The sequence below is a fragment of the Pempheris klunzingeri genome, chromosome 11 (genome assembly GCF_042242105.1).
Source record: "Pempheris klunzingeri isolate RE-2024b chromosome 11, fPemKlu1.hap1, whole genome shotgun sequence".
NCBI classification, from domain to species: domain Eukaryota; kingdom Metazoa; phylum Chordata; class Actinopteri; order Acropomatiformes; family Pempheridae; genus Pempheris; species Pempheris klunzingeri.
The window spans coordinates 25,448,082-25,460,573 of record NC_092022.1 but is presented as its reverse complement, the minus strand read 5'-3'; the positions used below and the strand labels follow the sequence as shown (position 1 = coordinate 25,460,573).

The following is a 12,492-nucleotide window of genomic DNA, read 5'->3' as shown; positions in this document are numbered from 1 at the left end:
TGCACTAGTTTGAAGATGCACTACCTGTATTTACTTCATGTTTTAAGGCACAAGATCAAAGCAAATTGAGAAACCGCACAGCCTAAAGTAATAAAATATACAGACAAATAGAAATACACTGCAGAAACAACAATACAAGTACAGTCACAACACTTTAAAGACTAACATTACTTATATGACCTCTTCTGGTTGAAAGTTTATTGGTTCCATTTTTTTTTAAATGCATTTGATTGGTGTTTTGTGCTTCTTATAAACTCAGGGTGTAAACACTATAGCAGTTGCTGACTACTACCATTTCTCCTTTACTAGACCACCTCCCAGCTTCACAGGCCTCCAGGAATGTGACCTGAGTGCTACGTCGTTTTGTTAACACCATTACAGAAGTGTTTAAAGCTGGTGGTAGGCAGTTTATTTTTGCTGCCACTGGGCACAAAAACCCCATAATAACCTTTCAGGACGCTGTGATTCAAGTGGTCTGAGAGAAAACCAGACTTGGCTGTTTTCAGGCCACACATCACAGGCCAGGCTCAGAAACAGAGCGATCCTATTGGCGTGGAACAGCCAATAGGATGTTCACCGTCTGTACAAGAAGCAGACACTTAAGATATTTCACTTCCAAATTTCAAACCAACAGTGAAGTGAAGGAACCTGACCTCTCTGTTCTTATGGAGATGTGCTTCCAACACTTTGGAGGACAATGAGGAGAGCTGAAGCTCACTCAGAGGGTGCCACCAAGTAATACTGTAAGTGTGTGTGTGTGACGCATCACTTCACATCTGTTGGTCTCCAGTCACATTAAGGATGGCCTCAGATCAGATTTTAACATCGTCCAAGCCTGTTCTTAACGCATCAGTGCCACTGGAATACACACACACACACACACACTCTGACAGGTGCTATGATCTGAGAACCCATGGATCGCCTATAAAGCCCTGGCATTCACTTACCTCTTTCATGTGCCCCTCTGGCCTCAGGGACACTTCCCCTGTGAGTGTATGTGTGTGTGTGTGTGTGTGTGTGAAGGTGCTGGGTTCATTTCTGGTCTTCAGTGCGCTTCATTACCACCACACAGAGCTCCAGCCTGCCCAACAACACATCAGAGAGACTGGGGAAAGTAGGAGGAGGGAGGAGGGAGGAGAGAGGAGAGGGATGTGAAAAGATGAAAGAATTGACAATGAGCAAGACCGAGACAATCGGAGAGGAGAAAGATGGAGACAGGATGTGAGGGGGTGAAACTGACAGAGGAGTGTAGGTAGGCGCTGAAAAAGAAATTAGCAAAGAGAGAGAGAGCGAGCGAACAGGGGAAGGTAGGGCAATTTGATGGAGAGGCAGTGATGGGAAAGATACAAAGAGAGAAAGTGAGTTGTTTTGTGTTTGTTTGTTTGTTTGTTTGAAGCTGTTCTCACAAAGCTCTTTGAACTAATAACACTAATGAAACATAGAAGCTGCAGGAAAAACCAGCAGGAGGAATAAACACACACACACACACACACAGAGGACACAACTGACAAACAAGCAGTGGAACTGGAAGCAAAGTGATCTGCCCACCTCCATGTTCAGGTTTGCAGGGTGTGTAGTGCTCCTACTTAAGTGAAGAAGTGGCATAAGTCCTGTGGTGTCTGCAGAGGGAGCTGTGTGTAAATACTGATGAATATCTTCAGGTCGGCATCAGCTGGGCCTGAAGAAGTGAGAAGTGAGCTGAGCAGACGTCTGCAGCCCACTGCTGAACCTCTGCTGCAGGCTCCATCAGCATCAAACACCACAATCTCAGAACAACCTGTCGTAGTGTTGATGCAAGGTTTGGACAAGGAAGAAGAATGTGTAGATATGTAATAGATAGATAGATAGATAGATAGAAATACTTTATTGATCCCTGAGGGGAAATTCTGGTGCTACAGCAGCAAAAGAGCAAAAACGAGTAAAAGTGACCACCACCATGAATACAACAATAAATAAGCAGATAAATTGATAAAAAGATTAAAACCAAAATGCGAGTTAAATAAAATAAAATAAAAACTATAGTGCATGTTAAAAAACATGGTCCTTCTTTCCACCACCACTTCAAAAGTGTCCTTTTTAAAGCCAATCACAGAGCCGGCCTTCTTAATCAGTTTGTTCAGTCTGTTGGTGTGGCCGGCTCTGATGCCCCCCCCCCAAGGGCGCTGGCTACAACAGACTGCTAGAAGATCTCCAGCATCTTGCTGCACACATTGAAGGATCTGAGCTTCCTCAGGAAGTAGAGGCGGCTCATCCCCTTCTTGTAAACGGCGTCAGTGTTGGTCCTCCAGTTCAGTCCATTATCAGTGTGGACGTCCAGGTACTTGTTCTCCTCCACAGTGGCAATGTCCTCTCCCAGGATGTTCAGGGGCTGTGTAGCTGTCCTCTTCTTGTTCTTATCTCCGGTTCTGGTGTATCAGTTTTGAACTGTCCATTGTCCTACTGACCTAATCTGTAGAAATCGTGGTCATGGTTGAAAGAAACCCACGTTGTTTGCTGGTAGAGGATCAGATGTGAATCACAGCTACTGCCACCAAAGTCAGACACATTATACAGCATCACACTAAGCTTTTGAATTTGTAAATATTGTACCACATGAATTGTGTTGTACCAGAGGTCTGGTGCAGCACCCTGCCTGGTGTGGTAGACCCCCGCCTCTATTGATCTTTCACTAAGTGCTTGTGCTGCCATGATTAGTGCTTCTCCAGCCACTGGTAGGATTTCTTGATATCAGCCACCTCTACATGCTGTGTGGGGGCTTGTCCCTCCAGGAAGGTTCATCCTTCAGTAGATCCTCAGATCAATCTACTGCTCCTGACGGGTGTACTACAAGGTGCCGGCCATAACTAGAAAATTCTTTCAACAAAGCAATAGTCATATAAACTATTTGATTTTTTTTATAATTCAATGAATATTCAAATATTCAAAAATCAGGACCTGTCTTACTCTGTGTATTCCTTTCTGGGCCCTGCTCATTTATTGGACCATGTGCCAACTGATCTTAGCCACTGTGATGCCTGACAGGAGCTTCCATGTGGTAAAGAAGCAGGTCATTGGCTGGTTATTGGCCCTTCTTTATGATCAGGACCATCCTCCCTTGGGTTAACCTCTCTAGATGGATCCCCTCCATTAGTAATTGGAGCAACTACAGAGCTCTTCATCAATGACCTTGGATGTCCTTAGATCCACTAGCCACTGAGCATTGGTGTTATGTGATGTCTCCTCCCATATATTCTTCTAGTACTGTTCTCTCTCATGGTAATTCTTCTCCTACTATTACATTGGCACTGAAAGTACACTTTGTATGGATGGGTGGAGAACATCCCAGTGATTTGCTTCTGTTTCCCTCTGACCTGTCGTCCTGGCTTCCCCTTTCCATTACATATTTTCGTTGTACCTCATTAATCTCTCGTTGTGATAGCAGTTCCTGTTTGCGGATGTTGGAACACTGGGCTAGTTCTTGTTTCTTAGTTATCCTAGATGTTGAGTTTCAAAGCATCCAAATATCCCACACCCTCTGCATGTGGCTCCTCTGGGGTTACCTGTGTAGGAGTCTCTGGTCCCCTTATGTTCTGTTACAGTAGCTGACGTGGACCTCGTTGACCTTGGCAACATCTTTTTTGACGCAGCAACGTCCGACCTGCTATGACTCTTTTATTTGCGGTTTCCCCAGATTTAATACTTCGTAGATCCACCTTTTGCTGTAATTACAGCCATCAATCTGTTACTACTAGTTTTGCACACCTGAGTTGTTCGAGTTCAGTGAAATTCTGTGGTGAGCGGCGATGAACTGCTCTCTTCAAGTCCATCCACAGATTTTCTGTTGGATTTAAGTCAGGACTCTGACTTGGCCACTCAAGGACATTCACCTTCCTATCCTTAAGCCACTGTGTTGTTCTTTTGGCGGTATGTTTAGGTGTCCAACGCTGTCGTGTTGGAAGGTGAATGACCTGCCCATCTTCAGCTGTCTAGCAGAGGGACGCAGGTTTTCTTCAATCTTGACCAATTTCCCAGTCCCTGCTGAAGAGAAACATCCCCACAACTTAATGTTGCCACCACCATGGAGCAGTTCAGCTCAGTACAGCTGGAGAACAATCAGCCACACAGACTCTTACATAATGAAACTATTAGTTTACTACTCCAGCAAAATAATGCTAGCTAAACTGCCCGGTCCATAAATTGGCAATATGACACAAGAGGGTATGTTGCTCCAGTCCACCACAGAAGAAGAAACCTCAGTGCCAATCACTTGATTCATAAAAGCAGATTCAACAGTTCACAGGCCAATTTTAGATTTAAAAGCCGTCCTGTTGTAACTAATGTGTATAAACATGTGAAAAATATATATCATTTTTAGGCATTTATGTAAAACTCAAAATGTAAAACTTGGATTCACAAATGTTTGTGTTTACACAGATCATTGCACATTCATCCAGATCCAGATCCACAAGCTGACTCCTACTAGTACTGCTAGTTATACTATCAAACAAAGTGCTTCAGGTACACCTGCAGCGTCTGGCAACCATGCAGCGCTCCCTCATGTCCACTTGGCAAAAACCTGGGAAGCTGATTACAGAGATACGCTCCAACCATCAGACACTTCAAGTTACCCTATATTCATACTTACTTACTTCACTGTGACCCTTTTGTGTGTTGTTGTTAATGATAATAATGATGATTATTAGAGATAATAAATAGAAAAAGATATTTATCCTAAGTGCTGTCTGTCATGTCTGATGATCCCCAGTCACTCACACAGTGCCAATGTAAAGGTTAAGGTTTGACAGGCAGGCACAGAGGAGGCAGTCGGTAACACAACCATCAAGCTTCTGTTGTATTTGCAGGCAGCGTACACGCGGCAATTTTGCTGTAATGGAACATTTTGATGGTATTTAAGTCCACATGGATGTGACTGTGTTGTACATATATATTATTGTAACTAACCTCAAGCAAGAATGTATTGTCTTTTTTACAAACTGTGGAGGAAGCACGCCGTTGACATTAAAATGATGTAACTTAAAGATGAATATGAGCTATCAGACATCACCTGGATCAGCCTTCAAAGACTTATTCTGAGTTCCCCTCACTTCTAACTAGGATTTCGTACATTCTTAGATTGAGGAAACCAAAAACAGCATGGAGAGCAAACCTGTGGCCTTTCTGTGCCGTTGTGTTCTCAAAAACATGTCCTCAGTGCACATATTAACAGTATGAGGGACTGATGTGAAACCATGGAAACAGACCAGACAAAAACTGGGCTGGCTGAATCACTCAGGCACCATTACTCTGCTGCTTCAACCTTCTCCATGCTGTTGTTTTTCTCCTCTTCATTCCTGCCTTCATTGCCACTGACAGATGTAGCAACAAGGTGCCACCTTTTAATGTGGCACATCAGACCGTTGGCCAAGAGAGCCAGTATTTAAACCTAATGTATTGTATATCACAGTATTTGTAAGTCATGAACTTCTATATTTTGTCCAGAAAAACAATCAATCTCAATGTACCAAATGAATCATTCAATTTTTTATCTGACTCTTACTTAACTTATTTTAATTAGCTGGTTATCTTGAGGCAATGAAATCTGTATTAACGTGTTATTTGACAGTCACAAGCTAAAAATGAGAATCTGCTTTTGTCTATTGCTGTCTAAAAATGAAGGATTTCAAGAAATCCAAAATGATGAAGTTGTAATGTTAAATCTAACTCTGTAAACTCCGTACTTGTGCTGCTGGAGTGGAAACGTGACAGGTGTAACTTTAACGCAGGTGTGAAGCAAAGTCTTTTAATGGAACTTGTTGACAATAAGAAAAACAGAGCATACCATTGCCCTTATCCCAGTGAAGTGTAGTATAGTAATATTACTACGTGAATACTGCATGAAGTGTGATAACAAGCAGAGTGCATGAACCATGCTGCTTTTCACCTGAAGACCTGAATGTCGCTTGGCCACTAATGAAGCTAAATGTAGTTCAGCCACTCGATTACAGCTCCAAATCCTTTAGGTAAGTGGTTGGTTTTGTTCAGAGCATGGGGTGTGCAGCAAATCATTGCCTGTAATTGTGGAAGGTTTACAGAACTTAGAGCATATGATGTGCTTGCAGCCCTTTTCTACATGGTCTGCGCTCTATCCATCAGTAACAACTGTTGTTATATGTAATACATTTTCATGTGTTTGTTTCTCCTCAGCTGGAGAAGAAGGAGGTGACACCACCCTTCAAACCTCAAATCTCTGATGACTACGGCCTCGAAAACTTTGACACACAGTTTACTAATGAACCAGTGCAGCTAACGCCAGATGATGAGTGAGTACTGCGTCTTCACCTCACATCCCTGCCATCATTAAATTCAACCCAATGTGAATAATTTAGAGCACACACATGTGTCAGCTGAGTAAAAACTACAAAGTACAAAGACCCATTTGCAGAGACTTGAAATGTCTGATGTTAATCTACTACAATAAACACCAGCATTGAAGATAACATAATGAAAGAAATCCTGCAGGAAGATAATTTCAGTTTCAGTTGGACTTCTGTTCATTCTATAGTTTAGCTCGTCTTCTTCAACATGTCTTCTCTTTGCTTCTGTGTTGTGCCTTACAAACTGAAATGTGTCTTTTGTGTTTGAACTGTGTCCATGACTGAAATAAGTTGGTGGGTTGGTTGAAGACGTACAGCTAAACATGACCAGTAGAACCTGTGACACAGCAGGTACGGTGCCGTCTTTCCCAGTTCTTCTACTTCTGCATCTGATAAAGAAAGACATCCCTCCCTGTGAGCAACACTGACATCTTTATCCATCAAGGACATTGTTTGGATTAAGGCAAACATGCAGCCTTCAGGATCTGACAGGAGCCCTTGGTTAATTTGACTTAGGAGAGAAAAGGCTGCAGAGATCTGGCACAACAACAGACGGGGTGCCGGCTCTGCAGCTGCAGACTGTCTGCAGCCACAGCTAGAAAACACAAGCATGGCCTGTTCTCCTCTGTGCCATCACAAAATGGGTTCCATAAGGCTTTCACGGGCCCTGCCAATAGATATTACCGGGCTTATGTGAGACAACATTTTAATTTAAATCCATGCTGGATTGATTTTTCAGGCTCCAATGTTTATATGCTTTCTGCAGAGCTTTTATTGGACTGACTTTAGTAAACCGTTTCTCAACAACCAGGCTGCTCATGAGCAGAAGCTGAACTGAACAGTAAAAACACCATGCACCTCGCCCACTCCAAACAAAATGCTTATTAGCATTTTCATCAATGACAGCAGGACATGTACGAAGAAGTTTTTAAAAAAGACTTTAAACACTGGTGCAACCAGTCACCCTTGGTAAAGTCCTATACATGGAAAGATGATGGATGGGAGTGTGTTAATGCTACAGCATGTTATGGACTGGTGGTACAGGATGCTACATGCACTCCTCCTGACCGTGGACTGGATACCAGGCAGCAGCTCAGCCTTGCTTGCCATTATTGTAAAAGTGTGTTCACAACGAATTTTCACTTTGTGTTACGAGTTTGACTCGCACACTCATGCGAATAATGTAAACTCTTGCTAAATTTGAATCATATTAAAACACAAATTTCTCGCTTTGCTCGGCGCAATTTCATGTCTTTTTGCATCTGGTGGCGACTTTGCATTAACTCTGCCTGTGAGTGTGCTGCGTGAAGAACACCACCTCCTGATCTCTGACTGTCTTTTGCTTGACGTTTTATTCTTGAATCAATGAATCACACTGGACACTGTCACAGTCTCTCCTAGAAGAGGTTTGCTCTGACAGAGACGGAGAGCTCCAGGGGGAAGTCTCTGTCTTACCTGCTCACCTGGTCAGTCGCTGCATTAAGTTCATCATCTGTAGTCATTCATCTGTACCTCCGATCATTCTTCACTTCATACTGGCAAATGAAGCATAATTAGGATTGTCTCCAAAATAAATGGTGCCATTCCTGCTGTCAGTGACTTGTAGCTAGGTAGAGTGGAGCCTGACAGAGGAACCTTCATGGCTTTCCATTTGAACATGTACAGCAATGACTATTTCACTGAGAAATGGCAGAACAGGGAGCAACAGGAGCTCTCAGTGTTAATTGGAGCCTTATTAAATGCCCATCATGCCCTGCACCCATGACAGATGTCTTTGGGTAGCTACCACGGCTCTCCCTGGGTTTGAAGGTGCCGTACACTTCTGCTGTTCACTAGACGCCGATCTTCAAACCAGCCTCAGAGTGGGCGAGCCTCGCTGCTCATTAAGGGGCTGCAGCGAGACGGCTCTGAAGCTCACATGTGACAGGGTTTGACAACAGCAGTCCGTGAGAGACTTTTGGGGAGGCGGTTGTGAAGGAGGTTGGGGTGGTACAGTGAGGGGGGAGGAGGGAGCTGAGTGGGAGAACAGGGTGGAGAGAACAATGCCAGTTCAGTAGTGGAGATATCAACCTGGCATCAAACACTGTAGCGCATCAAAAGAAGACGTACGCGTCCTCCTTTATCTCCCCACCCCTTTCTCTTCCCGCTGTTACCAAAAAGAGGGGCTGATGTCACCCACTCCCGCTAGGAGGGGGTGATGCAAAAAGCTCTCCAGTCTCCCCTCTCTCCCACTTGTGATGGGCTTGGCACAAGAATAAAGAGAAGTGAGAGCCATGGAGGGAGGGAGAAGGGTAAACCCTCCATGTTAGAGATTTACATTGCGACATTAAAAGCCAGAATTGCTGGAGGCCCCTGCCAGCCTGGGGAGGGGAGGGGGGGAGGGGGGGGGGAGGCTTTAGTTTTGCTATGCCAACTCCCTGTCTTAGAAAATGGCAGCCTCAGCCAGTGCCCAGGGAAGCAGACTGTCTTCCACTGTTGCCTTGGTCATTAGTTATTTTCAGGGACGGTTAACACTGTCACCTCAGTCGGTGCTGCTCGGGCAGCGATTAGGAGGAGATCCCTCACTGGCTTCCCACCAATTCATCCAGTTTTTTTGCATGTGCATGACTAAGCTGGATAAACCACTAGCAGGAATCTGTGGTGGGGGGGCAGCACCACACTCCACACTCCACACTTCTTCTGCTTACCAATCAGGGAGCTTCACAGAATAGTTATGATGGTACACCTGTGTTCTGTCCTAGTGTTGGGGCTCATCACTGGATTACAGGTGTGTGTGTGGGGGGGGGGGGGATTGATATATTTCCTCTGACTGATCTTAGAACTCACCGGAAACTCTTTTTTTATTCATTGTGTCATTTCTTTGATGCCACTGATGATCTTCATGGTGAATTAGTACCTATTGGTACCACTCACTCATTCAGCTTTATTCAGTGTTGTTGTTCCTTCACACTCTCTCATATTCATCACTCCCTTAAATCCAGCTCCAGTCCTCTACCAGTGGTGAAGTACAGTATCACAGCATAATAGCACATTCTACCTGGCCTCATTTGTCAAAAAATATTTAGCATTTTCATCGTGTTGTTTCTCGTTTCGTCCCCGGTGAGTAAAGGCCGTTACTCCCGTTCCGTCTTTCCCACTTCACTCCTCCTCCGTCGCCTCTTCATTCCCTCCTCTGCATTCTGCATCTGGTAATGCTCTCAAGTCACCCAAGCCTGGAAAAAAGGCAACATTTACGTTGGGTGAACACTCTGTTTGTTTTGGTCACCTCCCAAAACCTTCTCCCCTCTCTCCTGTGTGTCCCTCTCTCCCTCTTTCCTCTCTCTTTCTGCCTCTGTGTTTCCAAAGCAGAGAAAGACCATTTTCCAAATCTAATTGTTGTGCTGGTGGTTGACCTACTCCTACAGTCGGAGTACTTCACATGAGATCAGATGGAGGAAAAATATTTGCTTCATCAGTATTCTAGTCAGCAAACTGAAACAAAGACACTGTAGCATTTCATTCACTTGTCCGTGTGCTCTATGTGGGTGGGAGCTGCAACCTGTCGGACATTGCTGGTGGCCATTAAAGTGAGACCCCCCACCCACCTGGGACACCAGAGGGACGTCCAGTGAACACGAGCATTGTTTTAACTTCAAAGCCCTCTGCTCAGTGTCTGCAGAGAGAAAGCCTTTCAGCCTTTCCCCAGTGACAGCCCTCCTTTTTGGGCTTCAGTTCCTTGTCACACACACACACACACACACACACACACACACACACACTCAAACTATAAGTAAACAGCCTGTTGCTGCAGCAGAAGAAGCCAGCAGTGTTGCTAAGGGAGTACATTTATTTTTACCCACTCTGAGCCCACTAGTTATGCGGTTCCGCTCCATTTACCTGTGATTATGCCTTTGTTAATGGAAGCAGCATTCTCCGGAAACAAAGAAGCAACTTCAGTTCCTCCACTGATTCGTCCGCACCATGTTCTTTCTGTCTCACTTGACATTATCTACTAAGAGATGCCATTTTACTGGGTTTTAAGGATTTATTCTGAGAGACACTAACACAGAAACCTCACCCAGTAGGTGGTTTCCAGCTGATGCAGGATTGCAGAGACATTTATGAACAGTTTTTGTTCATAAATGTATTTTTAAAATCTATTTTTGATAATTAAGTACAACTGAAAAAAGGAGGTGGGCAAATGACTAACTTTATGGATTATAGTGACATTATTATTATTATTATTATTATTATTTCAATTTCTCTATAGATATTGGGATAATGTTTCTTCACTAGAGAGCTCTGTAGAAAAAAGTGAGAAATGTGTTTAATGGAAACAGATGAGCGTCTAAAGCCACTGCAGAGACGAGAAAGGGTGAACATGAGATCTGTGTGGAACCTTCCTCAAAGGAACACGTGATAGAAACATAAATGCCATATTTCCATCATCTTTTCTACATTTTGTCCATCACTTGAGGACTCTCAGCCTACAGTGACATACGGCACCTGCTTAGAGCCTGAGCCCAACCTCCTGACTGCTTATCTCAGTAAACACACTCCTAGTATTCCCATACCAGAGAATACACATGCACACATTTGTATTTTCTTTTGCAGATTTTCTGAACATGTCTAAATCTGTGCTACCTTTGGGACCTGGCTGCAGACAGTTTCACATCTATAGAGAGCCCTGGTGACAATGTATGACATCCATATTCATAACAAACACGTAAAGGTTTTGAAGAGTCTGATTTGATTATGAATGATGAACGCTAAAACCCACACGAGCCTTACTTTGTCAGCACCATGAATTCTGTCTGTTGTCTCGGATATAGATGGACGGATTGACTGACTGATTGTATATGTATCTAATCTATGCAGCCTGTTTGTTTGCCTGCCCGCTCTTTGATTAGACTCTGATGATGCTGAGTGTACTGACCGTCTTCAGGCTCTGGAAATGAAATCAAAGTTTTGAAACGTGTCTAAAATGTGTCGACAACAAGCGTCCCAGTGGGATCTGTGCGGTACAGGCCATCCTAACTCGGTCACTTGGAGTGATGAGAAAACATTGGTGACTTCCTGTTGTTTCTCTGCCGTCCGCCTGCTTTTAAAAGCAACTGCCCGAGAAATAGTTCATGAACAAAGGCACTACGACACACGGATCACACTGGTCCGGGTGGAGAATAAGCAGCCACTAACCAGTTTGCAGGTACTGAGTCAGCCTTTGTTCATCACTGGGTCCAGGTTGGTGTGGATGGCGCTGTGCTCCGGCTTTGTGATGAAACAACCTTTAATTCTTCTCTCTGTGTCCCTCTCCTCAGGGATGTCATCAAGAGAATAGACCAGTCAGAGTTTGAGGGCTTTGAATACATCAACCCCCTGCTGCTATCCACAGAAGAGTCTGTATGAAGGAGAGACCGGCTTCCTCCTTCGCCCACCTGCTGTTTGTCCGAGCTGCCGTCTCAGCCAAAACCGTTCGCAAGCCAACTCTGAAAGGCGAGGATGAGGAGGAGGAGTAAAGGACAACAGGGAGGACGAACTCACCCTCTGGACTTGTCAACAAGGCCAAGCAAATGGGAGAAAGGGAGAGTTTCTTCACTTCCTGGATGATTCTGATTGTTTTGTTGGGGCACCGAGCTTTTGTCTGTTGGTACCAACAAGGAAAACTAAGACACTGGACTTCAAGAACATTCCCTGTCGTTTGGTTGTCTTCCCATTTGCTTTTCTTTTTCTCCTTCAGCTTCGTTCCTGTCCCCCCCCCCGCCCTCAGAATGTCCATCCTCGTGTCGAAGCACGACCGGCTTTGTAATTTGAAGAGAGAGCCGTCTCATTCTGTGCCTGCCGTCATGAACACACTTCAAGCCGTCTCACATCCCTGGATCAATATGACAGTTCTGCTGAAGAACTTGAAATTTTACGTGCACTTTTTTAAAAAAAAAAATCTTTTTGAATTTCTTTTTTTCCTATCTTGTAGGGAGGCCGACGCCTCACACAAAACAAGAATGTACAATGACAAAGGAAAAGAATAAGTTATTATTGTGTATTATAATGTAGGTAGTAAATCCAAAATTGACGATGCCTTTTTATTAATGCAGATGGCACATTTTCATCCGTAACCACAAACTTCGCTTTTTGTTATCTTTTTATGATTTTCACAAATAGT

The 12,492-nt window shown here is 44.0% G+C and overlaps 1 protein-coding gene across 2 annotated transcripts in view; it reads left to right on the top strand.

Annotated features, from left to right (window-relative positions):
- prkcz (protein kinase C, zeta) overlaps positions 1-11,791 on the top strand; it is a 93,773-nt gene extending 81,982 nt beyond the window's left edge. For both annotated transcript variants that reach the window (XM_070839538.1, XM_070839537.1), the window contains exons 16-17: positions 6,184-6,299; positions 11,651-11,791. In XM_070839538.1, the coding sequence (XP_070695639.1) occupies positions 6,184-6,299; positions 11,651-11,738 (204 nt within the window). In that variant the 3' untranslated portion in view covers positions 11,739-11,791. The remainder of the gene's footprint in view (positions 1-6,183; positions 6,300-11,650) is intronic.
- The last annotated feature ends 701 nt before the right edge of the window (positions 11,792-12,492 follow it).